The sequence below is a fragment of the Populus nigra genome, chromosome 12 (assembly GCF_951802175.1).
Source record: "Populus nigra chromosome 12, ddPopNigr1.1, whole genome shotgun sequence".
Lineage (NCBI taxonomy): Eukaryota > Viridiplantae > Streptophyta > Magnoliopsida > Malpighiales > Salicaceae > Populus > Populus nigra.
In genome coordinates this window covers 9,792,999-9,812,709 of record NC_084863.1, presented here as the reverse complement: position 1 = coordinate 9,812,709, position 19,711 = coordinate 9,792,999, and the positions used below count along the sequence as shown (strand labels likewise).

The following is a 19,711-nucleotide window of genomic DNA, read 5'->3' as shown; positions in this document are numbered from 1 at the left end:
CCTCCTTTCTACTACACCATTTTGTTATAGAGTATAAGGAATACTTATTTGTCTAGCTATACATTTTAATTTATAAAATTTTTTAAATTGTTCAGATATAGGCATTCACGTCCTCGATCAGTTCTTAAAGTTTTGATCTTGGTGCTTAGTTTATTCTCTACAAGATTGGTGTATTGAATGAAGTAATCTAATGTTTAAGACTTATGTGAGGTCAAATAAAAATGACCAAATCATGTGAAATTATATATAAACGTGATGAAATAATTTCCTCCATGTCTTGCTCTCATATTTATTAGGCCATAAATGTTTGAATAAATAAGTTGTAATGAACTACTAACTCTTCTAGCTTTACCAAATGGTAATCTAGTTGCTTTTCCAACAAGGCAACAAACATACAATATCTCTTTAGTAGGTGATCCTAAAAGATCATCTCTTGCCAATCTATGTAATCGATCTTGCCCAATATGTTCTAATTTAGGATGCCATGTTATGATATCACTATTATTAGTAGTGCTGAAATTTTAAACGACATAAATAGAAACATCATCATTAATAGATATATTAATGGTGTCTAACACCATAAAACCATTTAATACAAAACTAAAACCATAAAAAATATTATCCAAATATATTTTTACACAACATACAACATACGCAATATTAAAGTCCAATTGTAGTAAAGCAAGAACAGACATAAGATTTCATCGAACTTCTAGATTGTAGAGTACATCATGAAGATAAAATGTATGACCGCCCTGCAAATCTAGTTTGCAGGTACCTATCCCTAGCACAGCAGCAAAAGTATTATTCCCCATGTATATGTATTTACTTCCCTTTAGAATTTGATGAAATTCCACAAAGGTTGTTCGATCCATTGCTATGTGGTTGATTGCTCTTGAGTCTAAAGTCCATAAAGAAACAGATTCAGCAAGCAATTAACAACTGCTAAAGTATAAGTTAGAGGGATGATTGTGGTTAAACATGACCTTTGGTTTAGTGCAAGTACGAGCAAAGTGACCATGTTTACCATAATTGAAACAATTCATATTCTTGTCTTTCTTACCGTTGTGTTTCCCACACTTGTGTTTATGTCCACTACTATTTGCTTTTATTCCTCTCTTACTATATTTGGAACCCTTACCCTTATCCTTATCCTTTTTATATTTAGAGCCATATGCTTCACACGTCTTAGTCTTAGATATGAAAGCCTTGTTTACAGGCTTCGTAGTGTGAAGTCAATCTTCTTCAAGCTCGACATGACAAGCAACATCATCAAATGTCTTGATGTTGTCATTGTGGGTAAGGTTAACGTATATGTGTTCTCAATTGCTTGGCAAAGAGCGGATAACAGTTTGGACTTGTTGTTCATTAGTCATCTCATGCCCAACACCCTTTAATTCACTGATCATGTTAGACATGATTGTAAGATACCTTATCGTTTGATTTTGGTGCTTCTTGTAACCATCAAATTTGAGGGTTAACTGACGAAGTCTAGTAGTGGAGGTTCCCCCATACTGAATCTTTATTGTGTCTCAAACTGATTGGGTTGAACGATGCCTTTCAAAATGCAACATTATATCATTCTTTATGTTGCTCAACATCAGAATGTGAGCTACATGATCCTTGTGCTTATAAGTTTGATATGCTTCGATATCAAGCCTATATTGAATAGTATTTTTTTGCTCAAGTTCAACCATCGGCTTTGTGATTGTTTCCAGCATTTCCTGCTCTTCCAGAAGATACTCAATCTTACGATGCCAATCATAATTCTTTTCACTTAGTTTATCTTTATGGTTCAAATCAACAATAATACTCTTAAATGCAGCCACATTGAGTGCTATTACACCAACTACAAATATTAGCATCTAGTTCAATTTAAATGACATTTATTACCACTACATTCTAAATTAAACAAATAATAATTTAACACATACAATATAAATGAAAAGAATGTTAAACACTTAATCAATTTTTATTTGTATGGTTTAATTATTATTGAAAATTTAAAAGAATGCAAAATTAGAGTTATTAGTTTCAACTAACAACTGTCATTGATCAATTATAGATGTTTTCATATACATTCATATAATTTCATTAAAAATTAAATTACATAAAATAGGCAATTCAAAATAAAACAATCAATTATCTTAACAAAAAAAAAATGAAATTAAAAAAAATACAAATTTTAGAATAATAAATTTAAGAATTATTTTATATTACAGGTACATAAGTAGGGTCTCCAATTACTTCATCAAAGTCATCTTCTCCAAGTTCATTCTACTCAAACCATGAAATAAATTTAGCACCAGTATCTAAACGACCTGCGCTTCTTCCAGTGCGTTATATATCTTTTTCAGTATACTGACATTCCCTCTCAAATAGTATTTCATCTGTGAGATTGTTGAAATCTAAAGATTCTAGTCTATGTTCCATTAATAGTCATATTGACATCCATTTCTTATATAGAGAATTGAGAATGATTAACATTTGATATTCCATGTAGAATTCATAACAATTAATCAATTTATATTAACAAATAATCAAATATTAATTGCCTCTCTCATGTTTTTTTTTTTTCAACTGCAAAATGACAGTTACACATTTGTCAAACTAGATGTGTTGTCATGTTTGTTTTTCTCTTAACTACCAAATGGTAGTTTTCAATTGACTATTGGGACTTATTGAAATTACCCTAGAGAGGGAAAAAAAAGAGAGAAAACAATTACTTTTTAATCATTCTTTTAAATAACTAGACTCATCTATCATAATTACCAACCATTTGCTTGCTTAATTGCATGTTTGTGCGAGAAGAGTTTAAGTTTCTGTTTTGACTATTGGTTTCCAAGTTCTGAAGGAAAAGAAATTGCATTAGTTGATTTGTTTTATTTATTTATTAATTACCAGGTGAGCATTCATACAACCCTATTGCTTAATTGGTTCAATTTCAACGTTATTGATTAATGCAGCACTTTATTTATCTTTTATTTATTCATTTTGCTCCTTTACATATTAAAACCTTGCATCATATAAGGAATTTGAGGTCAAATTACTAATAAATTATCTGTTAATTTTTTAAGATCAATAAATTCACTTTTATAATTTATATTTTTTAAGAAAATCATATTTAGTTATACTGTCTATATTAATTACCATCTTTATATACTTACCAATTAATTGATTTTATTTTCTTTTATTTAAAAAAAACCATTCATAATATTTTTTTTCCTTAATGTTCGATTTCTTTCATATGTAAAATAGTTTACAATTATGAAAGGAAAAGTAAAAAAATATATATAATTCCTCATATATATGTTCTTAAATTTTGTTTTTAAAAATAAAATTTTGATAACCATTAGCATGATGAGGTGTTCTCAACCTTTTGTAATAATTATAACAATTAACAAGAATAAAATTGTCAATAATTATAAATCTCAAATTTCTTAAAAAAAATCTCTAAATGTTTTAGGGGAAATTAAAATATAAACAAAAAATGCTATATAATAAAAGTTGATGTAAAGTATTTTCCTAGAAAACAAACAGGTAAAAGAAATTTTTAAATAGAATCTTTAAGGAAAGTATAAGAAGATATGGACTTATTTGGAAGAAAAACTTGAGAATTGAATTTATTGAGCTAACAAAAATATAATAGAATTTATTGATATTTAATTTATCTTTAAAAAATGAACCTATTCAGACATTGTTTTTTGGTTTCTCACTTCATCACAAATGACACGTTGTCTTCGTTCTTGATTTCTTTCCCCACAATTCTCCAATCCAGTGACGTGGCAATCACCAGAAGCTAGAGAGAGGCACCATTCTTATTTTTCGCAATCTTTACTACGAATAGCACATAGCTTAGAGATCCCTTTCCTTTGACGTAACTAATACTAATATCACGTGTTTTGATCTTAACTGCAGCAGCTGTTCTTTCGAGAAAAATGGCTTGTGAAATTTATTGACAGCATAATGTTGAGAAAGACGACAGCATTGAAGTCTAAGCCGTGGATATTCCTTTCTATTGGTTTGATAGAAATTTTATTTTATTCTCGCAAGTGGCTAATTAACCAGTAACATCATTCTGTGCGTCAGAGACTCGGACGTTGCTGTTGAATTTCTAGGATGTTCATGGAATTTGGACCTCAGCCATTCAGGGGGGCGCAAAAAAAACATAAGATGCATGTTGCTGGATCTCTTGAGAAAAACAGATCAAGCCCTCAAGAAGAAAGTTGCTTAAAGTGGAACAAAGATACTCAGTTTGGCTTGAGATCTCTCTGTTACTTTGTTGTTATTGTCTTAGATTCATGACCTGCAGAAACCATGCTTATTCTTTGACAGAGGTTCTGTTGATTCGAAATAATAGGGACAGGACATCATTCATGAGTTAAAACATGCATAACAACATCATCATAGTATAGCAATGACCATGATTACAAAATCACAAGTCCGGATTCATGATTGGCCATGAGAGAGTGTGGTACGTTCCTTTAGAGCAGTGAAAACTTGAGAACTTTTGTAAAAAATCTGAGCTCTTCTGTTGTAATCAGTAGGGTCTCTTCCCTCATCATCTCCCATGATTGCTTCTCTCTCCAAGCATTCCAACAGCTCCACCATTCCTTCGCTTTCTTCACATTCCTCTCTCAACTTCCCAATCTCCACAATCCAATCATCTTCCCCTTCTAGGTTCATTTCAGCCTCCATATCTCTTTCCAGCTCCGCCAACGGACCCCGATTACCACACCTAGCTGCCACCACATGATTCAATCTGTGGGCCAAACATAGACCTTGATTAGGATTCTCTCTGAGTTTGAACCTCAAGCTAGTCAATGGATCAGAAAAACTTTGATGGCGTTTGGTTTGTGGGAGAGGACTTGGTGAATAAAAAGGTTGTGTTTTTGTGGGAGAAATAAGTGTTTCCATGGTTAGAGGCTCTTCTCTTCGCAGTTTTTGAGGTCTGGCTGGTTTATATAAAGGCTCTTCTCCTCTGATGGGTTAAGGATAAGCAGGTGACGCAAAGAGGATGGCACGTGTAAGTATATGGTAGAGGATTCAGGAGCTGGTGGCGCCTCAAGAATTGCGGGAAGGATGAGGCACGGGCTTCCATGAGTGAAGTCCACGTCCTTGTCGTGTCCGCATAAACGCTAAAAAGAGAAGAGAATGCCATTTTGTACAAGAAAGCCCTGCCCTGGCAAGTTTATACAGGTGGTCTCATTTATGTGGGCCATTTGATGTCGGCATTTCGCAAGTGGAAAGTTCCATGCATCTTGTTGTTTATCCTAGAGAGAGAGAGAGAGAGAGAGAGAGAGAGACGGCTGTATTTGCATGAAAATGAAGGTTTCTTCCAGCCATAAAACATTTAACAATTCTGTTAAAAAGTTTCCTCTTCACATGGTTGATGGTTGATAACAGCAAGTGAGAAGTTTTTGATCAGCACTTGACATCGACAACGCAAAACATAGCAAGCTAGTTTTATTGGTGATGTATTTTAAATATTTTTTTTTTTTTATCTAACAAACAATAACTCTTATTAAAAATAAAAAGCATTACTTATTATTTATAAAAAAATCTGAAAAACTCTATAAATTAGTAATTTTATCAATTTATCATCCGAATAATATCCATATATTAATTCAGGATAATTTTAAAAATTAACTCAATCAAGTCTTTACTTTATTTTTCTAGGTCTAGAAATATAATCCATATATTAATTATATTAGTCCTTAATTTCTAAAATATATTTTAATTAAGTCATACTTAATTAAATCATCATAGTTTAATTTATGACTAATGGTTTTTAATGTGTGTGACCCCTTAGGTTCCTAATATGTTGACCCAAATATAAATTATAATTCTAATTAAATAGAATTAAATAATTTAAACAGTTTAATTTATTATCAATAAAACAATTGATTAATTTATATTTGAAGATTAAGTGCATCGTTTAATAACAAGTCATGATCCTCTAAATATTAGAAAAATCATTAATGATTTGACTTAACCTTTTTGTGATAGGTTTCTCATTGTAATTAATATCTTTTTATCAATAATGTTCTGATTTAACATTAAAACATAAAGTATATCTGTCATGTTAAATCATGTTTGTTTTTTACATAATAGTCATTGATCATTTAAATAAGATTTAAAACTCTTTTCAAATCTCATTCCACCTTAGTCAATGATTTTTCAGTCAAAACTATTTGAAAACAGATGAAATATTTTTCTTAATTCACTTACGGTGATGAATTATCTCTTGATCACTTAAGTACCTTCATATAATTCATACTATACCTCGATGAAGATAAAATGTAACAAGATCAAAGTATAACATTCTCTATATAAGATAACTTAATGATCTCAAGTCTAATTATCACTTATACAACCATCACATGTGTCTTTCCATTGACATAGATGATCTTTTCGTATGAAATTCTCATATGGGTCGGTTCAGTATACATGTCTTATGATAAACATCTAGATATTAATTCTAGGTATCTCTTATATCTCAACTTATGAGAATAACTACTACCTTTCATAAGGAAAAGAACATAACATGTATCAGTTTTTATAGCTCTAATGAATGTCCAATATTTAAGGGAGTATCGACTAGAAATATTTTAGGAATAATGTTTTGATGCAATATAAATTTCATAATTATAAAAACTTATAATTTTCTTTGCAATATATTTTTGTTCCATGAGCTTTATCTTTACTATAGGTTTATTAATTTAATATTATATAAATATTAAAAATAAATTAAACTTTTATTAATAATAAATATATATTTACCAGCAACAATAACCAACCGATTATAAATTAACTATAAGACATTTAACTAACATCGATATCTAGAGATTAAGTGTTTGAATGATTGGTACCACATGTCCTTCCTAAGCCACCCGCTTCTAGAACCAAAAAAACAATAATCCAAAGAAGGGTAATTCTGATGGAAAGGAACTTGATATGTGCTGGTCAGATGCATTGAAGCTGGATTCGAGCATTAACTGTCGCCCATACCACATTTACAGCTTAGTTTTATCGCAAGATGCTATTATGAAGCATTGACTAATCATTGAAAACCTGTACACATTATACTCACACTTTTGGAGGCCAAATGAGGTCATAACTACGCCCTCATCCTTAAACAATTTTAACACAAGAAGCTTGCTCAAGAAAGGTAAAAGACGCCTTCAAGTATTGGGGTGGGGGGGGGGGGGGGGTGGCTGGCTTGTATTTCATACAGCCAAGGAAACATGCTATAGTGTAAAGAATAAGCAAGCAAATTTACTAATTCATACATACCATAATGTCAAAATGCCATTGGCATGGTGGTACATTGATGAATGCATATATAATAAAGCGAACAATTCATGTACAATAGTTACAATATGGTGATTGTGTGTTTTGTATGATTCATCTTTGTAGAAAAAGGGCAACTCCAACCAATCCCATCCACAAAGCTAAAGCAAACCAAAAAGCTCGATTTTTCTCCAGTCCAGTTGGAGGTCGCCAGACCAGAAAGTCCCCCATAAAATCTCTAGATGATGGCAATTGATTGGATGTTGTCCAACTTCTCTCTTGATCCTTCTCCTTGTACTTATCACTCCATGATGCCGCATAGCTGCATTAAACACATCCCACCTTGTCACTTCTCTAAGTGCTAGGAATCAACTGAGTAGTGATGATATTGAGGGGCGTTCAGATAATTTAGGCACGGGGAAACAATTTATCAACCAAAAGGAGAGTAACACTCAACAAAGCATCAAATGAAGAGAAACTGTTGGTAAAACATAATGTACACGTTGTACATGATTATTAAGACAAGACGGATGAGTGATTCAACATGGATATACTTTCCAAACAACTTCAAGACGCGTGAAATGATAGCAGGATGCTGAGATCACCACTTTTTTCTTAAATCGCAGCACATGCATCAAATAATGGGGTTTCAAAGCTGATGTTAAAGCTGATATATGGATCAACAAAAAATTCATCAAGAGAGCTACATCATCCATTATTTAAGATCAATTATAATTACAATTACAATTCTTTCCACCGATTTTCACATTCTGGAGAAGCCTAATGCTTAATCTCTATAAAACCATGACCTAAAATGATATCACCAATTACAAAACATCACTAAAGCAAGGCAAATAGGTGATAACCCTGCAAAGCTACACAGCTAGCATCCCGAACCAAGAAATGACATCACCAATTACCAAATATCACTAAAGCAGGGCAAATGGGTGATAACCCTGCAAAGATACACAGCTAGCTTCCATCAGGTCCAAGTCTGGACCATCTAGAGCTAGACACACCACAGCATGGCCAAGTTTGATGTGGAAATTCCAGGAAAGCAGTCTACCATTGTGAGGACTAAGAAAGAATTAAAAGTAAATCACAATCACATGATGAACTGATGGCAAGACTAAATTTTCAAAAACAAGTAGAGATCAATAAAGGGTCATAAATTGCTTGTCAATTCAAACAACTTGAGATCAAAATTGGACATGAGAATAACTAATTCAGTTCAGAATCCAAAGGATTTCAAACAAGTTTGAGACAATTGAAGCTGAAAGGATGCTCAGTATTGGTAGTGCTCTGGGAAAAACACATTTGAGTGATTGAGTAATCCTTGCTCATTCCTTGTGAAAGATAATCCATTAGTACATATCACATACTAAAATGTCTCAGCAAGCTCGCTGGTAGCTGTTTCTAAAGTAAGGTAAGGCAGGAAAAGAGATTTCCAGGTGTCCAGAGGTCATTTAAATGAAGATATGGAGGTTAGTGCTTCATCTAATACATCTTAATATAAATTATCCAACAAGAATATAGAGGGGTCTTCAAGATCACTAAAGCATATGGAAATCTGTAATAATGGCAAGCTCCAAATAATAGATTTGTTATAAAAACAAGATATTTGTTTCTGGAAAATCTTATTTGTACCTTTTATTTCATGGATTAAGGCACAAGTGACTTCTCCCAGGTATTCAGTTTGTAGCAAAGAAAGTTTATGCAGCTGATTTAGAGATCAGAAAGGACTTAGGCAATGGGATCCATTATCTCCTAACCTTTCTATCATCTCAATGCAAATTCTCTACAAATTGTTAGACAAGGCTGCTCTAGAAGGTACTATGCTCTATCATCCAAAGTGCACAAAAGGCAAGTTGACTAATCTCTGTTTTTTAAGATGAGTTGTACACTTTCTAGAATGGTAGAAACAGATCGATTAGTACTAAAAGGAAAACTCTTTGATCAGTTCTCCTGCTGACAAAACCAATCCATTGATGAGTAAAATGTACCTACTAATCTTGATTTTATTTCCACAAATAAAACATTCATCAGTAATCAAGATTCAAAGTAGGCAAATTGCCAGTGAGGTTTGAGGAAGTGCCTCTAATTCAGCTGGTCATCCACTTGAGGAGAGTATCACTGCAAGGATAGATAACCGGACCTCTATATTCTCGAGTTTTGCTGGAAGAGTTCAGCTTATGATTTCTGGTCTCTTTAACAATCAAAGTTATTGGCCCAGAATACCAATTCTCCGAGAGTCTTAAATAAAGAAGGTGAGACGGAAATGTTGTGCCTTTTTCTGGAAGCAGAAATCAGGCTCTGTAAAAGGAGCCAAAGCAGGTTGGGGTTTTGTTAAGCAGACCTAAACAGGAGGGTGGGCTGGGTATTAGAACCATTTCTGATTGGAATCAAGCTGCTATCCTCAGGAATATTTTTTTATAGTCTTTTCCTTAAAGGCACCATATTGGGGAATGAAGGACTACAAGGGAAATTAATTAATATTTTAACTTTGAGAAGTTTTCAAGATTTTTAGTACTATTTAGAGATATTAGTATGTACAACTGAGTAGTTAAAATAGGTTTATAAATCTACTGTTATGTCCTATTCAGCAAGTTTTCCTATTCATGTTCGGATTTGGTTTTCCTATTTCTTTGGGTTTGTGCCAATGAATATGCACCTTAGCAAGACATTCAAGTTCTATGATAGTCCTCACCTATGACACACTCATCTACCAAGATTGTCTGCTCCTCCCACGCCTCTCTCTACTGCTTCCCTTCTCCACTATGGCATAACTACCCCACAACATTATAAATTGGTTTTTCTTTTTCTTTTTTTCTATTCGGTTCATCTACAGATTCTACATCACCTTCTCTACTGGTTGCTTGGATCCATATCATAAATAAAAGAAGGTTTTGGAGCATTAATGTTCCAGATGATTGCCATTGAAACTGGAAAAATATTTTGAACCTAAGGCCAATAACTAGTGAGATGGCCATTGTATTTGAATCTGCCAGTTCAATCTAAAGATTTTATAAAAGTACTGGAAAGAAATACTTGCGGTGGGATTCACAGTACCCTTACGGTCCTCTTTTGCAGCTGTACTAACATAGTATTGTCTATTATTTGAATCTGCCAATTCAATCTAAAGTTTCAGCTTCTATGGAGTTCCGTGACTGGCAATGGCCTCCTTCCAAGTCTATGATTTAGTCCCTCTTTTTAACCCGCTATGTTTGGTTTATTCCCCTAATCTGCAGAAGGAGGGCATGGATTTTGAAAGATATCTCCTAATAAGCAGTAAACAATAAACAACGGTTGGGTTTTTGTTAGATGGAAAAGTCCAAGGATACCTTGGGGTTCTCTTATAATACCTAACTCAACTTTATTTCATGGCAGGCTCTTCTTAATAGCTTTTGCAAAAGATAGACAGGTTGATTGGGGGTCAACTATTGATCCTAAGTTGCTCTTTTGTAATGCCAGTATGACTATATACCACATTATCTTCTACTGTTCTATACTAAACAGCTATGGGTGAAAGCTCAGTCAAATTGAGGCACATTCAGACTTCTGAGGGACTGGATGCAGGATTTCAATTGAGCTTTACAGAATTTACAAGATGATTTTACCCTTCCAGTAGGTTTGGATTTGGAAGGAATTGGAGATAACACACTTCCAACCTCAAAAGTATGAAGAGCATTGTCCTCATTAGTTCATTTATAAAAATGAGGATGAATGCAGCATATCTTCAATGTAAGGTTTAAATAGAGAGAGAGAGAGAGAGCAAAGATTGGTGTTTATCTGTAGATTAGATAAGTCTGCTCTTTGCTAGTAGTTGTTCAGTTTGCATGCCTTTATTGTAATCAGTTTTAGGTTGTATTTTTTTTGTCATTTGTTTTTAGTTTTGTTAACCTCTAGCTGGCATTCTCTGTGTTGCAACAAAGTTTAGCTTTTAACTGTAGATTAGATCAGTCTGCTCTTTGCAATTAGTTGTTCAATTTGCATGTCTTCATTGTAATTAGTTTCAGGTTGTATTTTTGTTGTCATTTGTTATTCAGTTTTGTTAACCTCTACTTGGCATTCTTTGTTTTGCAACATAAGTTTAGCTGATATTAACTTCGTTCATTGATCTAAAAATGCACATATGAATCTCCCCACCCAAAAAAGAGAAAAAAATGAAAAAGAAAAGAAGAAAAGAAAAGAAGAAAATTGCACAAGTATTGTACCCGTGTTTAATGCATGTGCATAAGCAAGAGAACGGTTAGTCTAGGAAAGTTAGACTCATGCAGAAGAAATCATTCAACTAGAAGGTATAAATGGATTCCAGCAGTTTGGCTAAACAAAAAGGATTCTAAAGCTAACTTCAAAAGAATTACCAAATTTACTACATGGTTTTGTTTGTATAAAAGAACATGAAATGAAGCCAAAAAGAGTTGAAAATATTGTTTGGAATGTGCAAACTAAATGAACAGATATCATCAAACTGACTGATTTTATAATTATTGATTTAGCCAATTTATCTCTAATAACAAAAACTTATATCGCAGCATTAAAAATATTGAAAACAGGAATTAATTTGAACAGTTAGATGAAAAAACTTACAACCTGTCATATGTTGAACCAATGAGTGGAATGGTGACCATCTCCTCCTGGGATATCTTAAGCTTAGGTGCTTGCAATATATATCGAAGATTTGCAGCTTGACGTCGAATGCTAATACTAGGGTGCTTCATTTCCAATTGCTTGTAAAGAGCAATGCAGTCAGCATGTCGATTATTAGCCTCATAAGCCATAGCCAGCCATATTTGTATCTAAACAACAAAATTTTAACCTATTATTTCTTACTCCATGATCAAAATGTTATGTTGAAAGAAAGCAAAGTGAAGACTAAAATTAAACTATATTACCAACCTCACCACCAAACAGTGTTGACCTTGGAATGATCGTAAGTGAGGCTTCAAGAAACTCAATAGCCCTTCCGTACATGCCTTTTCCATAAGCTTTTTGCCCTAATTCAAACATCAATTCAGCTGTCTTTCTTCTCTCTGCCTGTTCCATGGCCACCTGCTTGAAAACAAAAGGTAACAATAAAAACTAGAAAAACAAATACAAAAGAGTAATTAGAAGAAAAAAATAGTAGTAGTGTAACCTTTTCGAGCTCTTTTCTCACTCTCTCCTTCTTCTCTTCCTCGCTCTCTTCTTTTTCTTCTTGGCTATTATCATCCAATATTCTGTTCTGCAACTCCTCAGCTTTCTTCACCAACTCTCTCCTCTCTTCAATCTCCTTCACTCTCTTCCTCATCTCCTTTTCCCAATCAAACGGTTCCTGATCTCCTCCCCCTCCTCCATTCCCATTCTCTTCATCACTGTCAAAATCCACACCATTCCTTTCTGAATTCGCTTTTCCTCGGGCTACCACCATTCTCTGGTTGTTCCAAGATTGAGCTTCCCCATCCAATTCTAGGTATTTGTAATTACCCTTACCAAATACTTCGGAAACTTTCTGCAAATTTAGCAAGCTTCAGTCTATACTAAACTTTCTATATTGTGTTTTTATTCATAATAATTTTCTTGTCCAAAATAAATCCAATCCTTTGGCTTCTCAAAACAAAAGTTTACTAATTTCCCCCCTGTGATAAATAGTTAAAGCTAAAAATCTATCCTGGCTGCACACTATCATTTCACAAACATTACCTATGGGTTACAGGTATAGCAATAAAATTTCTTTTAGCAATCTGCAAACCCGGTGATAGCTGACAAAAAGGTGGGCGTTTGAATGGTTTATGTGTTTTTTTATCACTGTATTTTAGAGATCACCAATGGGTCTGGCATGATGCACAATGTGTCCTAAAATCACAACTTAACTGCCAGGAAAACAGTAAACATAGTAATCAGTTTGCACTACATTTATTTGCATAATGTTCAAACTTAAATTGTTATTTATTTTGGCTGAAGAAAGATCAGCTTACCACAGCAAGAAAAAGTGCATTCAATTGCCTCTCATCAACAACTGCATTGGCAGATACAGCGGTTGCATTTGTAGTTGAATCCCTGGCAGTTGCAACAATTAATTCAGTATCCAAATCCTGCATTAGAGTAATAAACTGTGTTTGAGGCTTTAATAAAGCGTGTTTTAAAGTAGCATTCCAATAGATTTCAAATGATCAATACAGAATATTACAAAAACTTTAAAGAGAGTATTTCGAGTATTGATGCTTGCCTGTATTGATGAAAATATCTTGTCCAGGTCTTTGGCAAAGGCCATGACATCCACATCCTTGTTTGTTGCAAAAAGTGGCTTGCATCAGAACTTAAACTAATAGTGATGTCATCCATAGGGATCATGAGAAAGAAAACTAAGGAAAAAGGAATGTGTGTGTGTGTGTGTGTGTGTGTAAAGCAAGCGACAAATAGAACAATTTTAACATCCTCAGATCTCTTCTAAGAACTGATCCAAATGAACAAGACCCTTTTTAGATAAATGCCCATCTAAATCACACTCGTAATCACTAATAGTCACATCATTTGGGATGTCTTATAAACCCTCTGTCAGAGCACATTACTAATCCTCAATTTTTAACCCTGGCATTAACTTAAGGAACCATCTAATGGAGTTTGAAAATGATTTCAGTACAGACATCAATATAGAGTGGGTGAAAGAACTTACATGAGTTTAATGCACTAGCATCCACAGACAATATAATATGCATCATTGGATTCTAAATATAGATGTAATTCAAGATTTACAATTATTCTCAGTAGGGGAAAAACAAATTAGAATCCAAGTTATACCCTAAGAGAGTAGAGAAACAAACTAGCAAAAGTATCTAAGAGAGGCCCACCTAAAATCTCAAGTACGAAGCAGTCTTTCACGGTAGAACTTCTGAGAACAGGACAGGAAAATAAAGAGCCAATGCCCTCATCATACGAGAGAGCATTGCATCCTGGGAATACATAATTTTCGAAGAAAATCTCCAACACTCATTCTGCATCTATATTTTTGCTTTAAATGATGCAATGCCAGAAGGAACTGAACCTCGGATAATTCCATGGCCACTATGCTTCAAAGCTATGCTATGTTAAAATGCTTGATCCCATTCAACTAAATAAATTAACCTTCAACCACTCAGTCCTGGTGACAGGAATCACTGAAGAATTTGGTTGAAGTATGTTGGAAGCCAGCCATACATGGGATTTAAAAGATAAATATGCAGTAAAAGGAAACAAAAATTAACTCCTGTTCAAGAAGACGGGAATTCCAACCTCTACAACCAGAGTCTTGTCCAAAGGAAAAGAAACACGTTCAAAAACGTTGTTCAATTTTGCACAATCTCATTGGCTTAACCATTTCTCACAATGAGATCAATTGACTAAGCAATTACATCTCTGCTGATGTTTCTAGCCATCCTACAGAAATATTTTCCAGGCATCATACAGAAAACTAGAAGTGCATGCAAACGAGATAATCCTCGCCATTACTCATCCATACATTGTATGCAAGACTGGAACTGTTTTATTTATTTATTTATTTGTGTTAAAATTATGCAATGTTATGGATTTCAAAGGGGTGAGAAAAGATTATTGAAGCGCGAACTACCTTCGATACATCTGCCAGCCATTCGCCGCCACCTCCAAGAAATGCTTGAACGCCCTGAGCTAGCCTTAGGGCTCCCCGTGGACCGGTGTTGATAGATGTCTGAACAATATCCTCCACCAGTTTGGGCAAGTTTTCAATACTATCTGATAGCATCAACATATATAAGTTTTCAATAAAGAAGTATAATACCAGCAAAAAGGAGTAGAAGTAACAAGAGGTTTATCAGGTCTTTCTACAGTGGGGGAATATAAAGGTGAATTGGGGGGGCTCCAAAATCTGATAGAAAGGGAGTTCCAAAAGAATAATTTCATTATGTCAAACATATTGATAAGCACAAATACCTTGGAGACGAGAAGAGAAAAGATCCTGCTGTGTTTGAGCATATCGGGCAAAAGGGGTAAAACCCTTTGAGCGAAAATTGAGCTTGCTTGATCTCCTGCTTGGAATTGGTAACTTTTGAAACAAACAGCAGTTCATCAAGACAAGATTTCTTGGCGCTGAAACAGCAATTATTGCCATTTCTTTCTGGACACACATGAATCAATAGACTGGACATTAAAAGAACAAAGATATAAGAAAGGAGTCGTCACCTGAGGAAGAGGGTTAGTATTAAAGCAAGAGAATCGAGCCCCTCTTGGCGCTGAAACAGCAATTATTGCCATTTCTTTCTTTCTATTTGTCTGTATCGCAGAAATATCAGAGAAGTGTGAAGCGTTAGGGTATCTGCTGCAAATTTATATATAGACAGCACAAAGTAGTAGTTGAAGATAAAAAAACATGAAAGGTAAGAGGCCACGTGGCAAGCAGAAGCACTGCTACACTACACAAAGAGGGCTAGGCTTAGGTCTTGAAGTCTTGTTTTGTTCCCACTTTTTTGGGTTTAAGAAGTTGCTCCACGCAGAGTCCATTCCTGGGGTGGCTTTATTTGGATATCTTGAGGAGGAAAACGTACATAGATGTTCAAGTTGCAATTAGTAAATATTATTGCTTGGAGACTTATAACATGTCATTAACTTATTACACGTCCACATCTTCTATCAGATTAAAACAATTCTTTGCAACTTTCTACCTTCCCTTTTCTCTCGTGTATAAAAACATTTACCAAAAAAAAATTAAAAAATAAATAAATATAGCTCTCGCCCTCCTCAATCATTATTTTCATGGACCTCTCTTTTTTTTCATATCTAAAAAAATTCAAAATTCAAGTAGATTAGTAACAAGACTTATATATTAAATAATTAATTAACTCTTGATTCTAGTAATTTGATTAATTTTTTCTAGTCAAAGTGGCCGGTGATTGATATCTACAAAAAAATCTTTTTTGGTAAATTTAGACACTTAGAAGTTGAAATAAATATTTTTTTATAGAGAGAAAATACAATAATATTTTAAAGAGATACACTCTGAAAATATACATGTTGAAAATATTGACAAGCTATATATATATTTCTAAAAAGAACTAGTTGTTTATAATCATTACTGATAGTCGACCGATTTATTTGGTAACACCAAATGGTCAATTGATTCATACAAAATTTAAAATTTTAGCAATTCAACTTAGATGAATTTTTAGAACCATCTATCTTAAATTTTATTTATCAATCATTTAATGCATACAGAATGAAATGTGTGGATTCATTTTAATTGTGGTATAAATATAAAAAAATATATATATTTAAGAACACACTTATTTTAAGTTTTCACTTTATATTTTTGTTAGACTTCTTAATTGATTTCAGTACAATTAACAAGGTAAAATAAAGTCTTGACTAAGGAAAGAATATGTGTAAGGAAAGTTACATGTCTATTAGTTTTAAAATTTTATAAATACAAAGATGGAGGCAGAGTATTTTACCTCTTTTATTAACCTTGACAAAAGAAAAAACTAAGAGAAGCCAGTTTTGCACATTGTATGTACTGTACTGGACTCCAGCAGTGTTTCTCATGGTAATTCAAGCAATTTTTCAGTTTCAACTTCTCCTCTCTTCTTACTCCTCACTGTTGACTTCTCCTTGTGCCCGGAGAAGTGTATAGATTAATAGCAAATTTCTCCCCCCTTTTTCTAAACATTTGTGTCTGTATTTCTCTATCTTTCTCGTGCCTTCTTTCCATGGCTGTTGCAGCACACCCATGGTACATCCTTAGCCAAGTATTTCATCAATCACCTCCGTGCTGATATTGCTTTCCCAGTATCACCCCACCCTCTCACCAAAATGCAGCAAGATTTTTCTTAACTCTGTCAAAGAAATTTCGTGTGCTTTTATAAACATTTGTTTCTGGATTTTGCTTCCTTTTCTAAACATTCCTAGTTGTCCTACAAAAATGGGAAACGATCTGGGCAGAACCAAGATGAAAATAATCATATATACTGGTTATCTAATACCTCGATGTTGTTGTTCCTGCTTCAACTGGCCTAAAAAGGCAGTGGTGCGAACCCAGATTTGCTTCTTTCTTCATGCTAATATTTTGCATGGCAATGTGGTATATATTATGTATTGAGGATCGGGTTTTGCCAACCAGAAGTTCCATTATACAAACTTGACTTGTATCTTTAGCAAGCAGTTGACATTAACCAACGTACAATAAAACCCTTGATATATGTAAGAAGATGACAAACCCTACTTCAACTTATTTCTTTTCCGAAACCAAAGGCTTGCGATTTGGTGGTGGATAATCATGCATGCAGGAAAATATTTAGACATATGTTTGTTTGGAAAACTACAAGGCCTAGCAGCTATCAAAGCACTACTGAAGTCGTGATATGGAAAACATTTGTTCAATTCTTCCAAACTACTATTTCACTCTTAAAGACATACTTTGCCCTTCATTTTAGCATCTATCTCTGTTCCTTTTCATCGCTCTCGCATGCCTAGCTATTCTTTCTTTCTTCTTTTCCCGCCTTTAATCTTTGATGCTTTAGCTTTTGGATTTGCCCGTTTTGTTTTCCTCCCCCCTTCTCTTACCCTCTTTAATTATAGTGCTTCTCAGGTTCAATATTTTTCCATTTTCTATTTTTATAATTCCTTATTTGATACAGTTTTTGATTTGACACCAACTCCGTGCCATTTTAGTACTGCCCGGGGTTGTCCTTTCTCCTCTTCTCTCTTACTTTGTTTTCTCGAAATATTTGCAATTCTTTTCTGATTTTGATTCCTTTGATTCATGTTGTTTCCCTTCTCTTATGTTTCACCTGCACTGTCCCACCCTTTTGCCCCTCTTTCTTAGTTGCATTATTTATTTTTCCATCAGATGATCCAATCGCTTTCTATTTTATAACATTCTAGATGCTTTACCTGCGCCAGTGAAGTTCAATTTTTCAAAAACATGAAAAAAAATTATTTAAATATTATTTTTCTAATAGAAAAAAAAATTATATTGTGTGAGTGTTTATTCAATATAACCTAGTTAATTTTATTAGTTCAAAAACACTTATACAACCTGTGAAAACAATACTTGACTAAACAAAATTTTAAGATGTTATCTTGTTTAATATTAAAATAACAATATATTAGATTGACATAAGACAACCCGGATTAACGTGTCAAATTTATGACCTGGGTTACGAGACTATGTAATCTTATAGAAATCAAATCAAAATAAATTATGAAGCCTCTCAATCAACTAAATATTAAAGAATAAAATTAAAAAAAAATCAATTAAAAAAAGAACCTAAAACAACAACCCGAGTTAACATGTCAAACTTGCAATCCGGGTCATAAGATCGAGATAACCCCATGAAAAGCAAATTGAAACAAATTATGAATTATAATCCCCAACCAGCCAAATATTGAAAGATTAAATTTAAAAAATCAATTAAAAAAACAAAAAAAAGACAACTTGAGTCAATCCACCAAACTCATGACCTAGGTCATCAGATCGAGATAATCTTATGGAAAAAAAATTAAAAATGGCATAATTTAACTTGAGTTAATTTGTCAAATCCGCAACTTTGATCTTGGAACTAAGATAATTCCATAGAGAGAAAGTCAAAACAAATTATAAAGTTTGATTCTCAATTACTCCTATCGGACCTAATGTTGAACGATGAAATTTTTAAAAATCTTAATTAAAAAAATAACATACAAAATAAGCCAAGTCAATATGAGTTAACTATTAGGCACTATTTCTGGGTCAGGAGACCAAGATAACCAAATGAAAAACAAACTGAAACAAATCATGAAGCCACTGAAACAAATCATAAAGCCTAATTCCCAATCAAACACAATATTAATGGATGAAATTGAAAAAAAAGACAGTTAAAAAAAAAGGTAGAAAAAATGAGTCAATTAGGTTAACCCGCCAAACCTGCCACCCGGGTTATGATACGAGGAAAACCCAATAAAAAGCAATTCCAATGTTGAAGGACCCGTGACTCGGGTCATGAGACTGATATAATCTCCTAGAAAGAAAATAAAAAAACAACATGATTTAACCAATGTTAAAATGTCAAAACCTGTGACCTTGATTGTGAGACCAAGATATTCTCATAAAAAGCATATCAAATTGGATTATGAAGCTCAATTCTCAATCGACTCAATATTGAATTATAAAACCCTATTGCAATACATATTTTGTTAATGATGATGCATAACGATCATGCATATGGATAATAGTTTGATAATCTCTAAAAAGCATATCAAATTGGATTATGAAGCTCAATTCTCAATCGACTCAATATTGAATTATAAAACCCTATTGCAATACATATTTTGTTAATGATGATGCATAACGATCATGCATATGGATAATAGTTTGATAATCTCTATCAAGCAAGAACGTGAAGCTGCACAACAGATTGTTGTTATAGGAGGAGTTAAAAGGTATAAAAATAAA

The 19,711-nt window shown here is 33.4% G+C and overlaps 2 protein-coding genes across 3 annotated transcripts; both read right to left on the bottom strand.

Moving 5' to 3' along the window:
- Window positions 1–4,321: 4,321 nt before the first annotated feature.
- On the bottom strand, window positions 4,322–5,108 carry LOC133669553 (uncharacterized). Its single transcript, XM_062089744.1, has one exon. The coding sequence runs from the start codon at window positions 4,915–4,917 to the stop codon at window positions 4,450–4,452; it is 468 nt and encodes a 155-aa protein (XP_061945728.1). The 5' UTR covers window positions 4,918–5,108; the 3' UTR covers window positions 4,322–4,449.
- A 2,150-nt stretch (window positions 5,109–7,258) lies between these two features.
- On the bottom strand, window positions 7,259–15,779 carry LOC133669774 (uncharacterized). Of its 2 annotated transcripts, none has more exons than XM_062090045.1 (9): window positions 15,469–15,779; window positions 15,220–15,331; window positions 14,879–15,021; window positions 13,502–13,558; window positions 13,251–13,367; window positions 12,431–12,784; window positions 12,193–12,345; window positions 11,884–12,092; window positions 7,259–7,615 (listed from the first exon to the last, which is right to left on the bottom strand). In XM_062090045.1, exons 1-9 carry the CDS (start codon window positions 15,538–15,540, stop codon window positions 7,408–7,410), a joined length of 1,425 nt encoding a protein of 474 aa, XP_061946029.1. In that variant the 5' UTR covers window positions 15,541–15,779; the 3' UTR covers window positions 7,259–7,407. The 2 variants fall into 2 exon arrangements, with proteins under 2 accessions (XP_061946029.1, XP_061946030.1); XM_062090046.1 differs by having other exon boundaries at window positions 11,887–12,092; window positions 15,469–15,766.
- Between the last annotated feature and the right edge of the window lie 3,932 nt (window positions 15,780–19,711).

What these genes read in the sequence shown, in the direction of transcription:
- LOC133669774 (XM_062090045.1), bottom strand. Translation starts at nt 15,540, where the DNA reads ATGGCAATAATTGCTGTTTCAGCGCCAAGAGGGGCTCGATTCTCTTGC. An exon ending in ATACTAACCCTCTTCCTCAG is followed by an intron (nt 15,332 to 15,468) that starts GTGACGACTCCT and finishes TTGTTTCAAAAG; the next exon opens with TTACCAATTCCAAGCAGGAG. An exon ending in TGAGAAAAGAGCTCGAAAAG is followed by an intron (nt 12,346 to 12,430) that starts GTTACACTACTA and finishes GTTTTCAAGCAG; the next exon opens with GTGGCCATGGAACAGGCAGA.
- LOC133669553 (XM_062089744.1), bottom strand. Translation starts at nt 4,917, where the DNA reads ATGGAAACACTTATTTCTCCCACAAAAACACAACCTTTTTATTCACCA.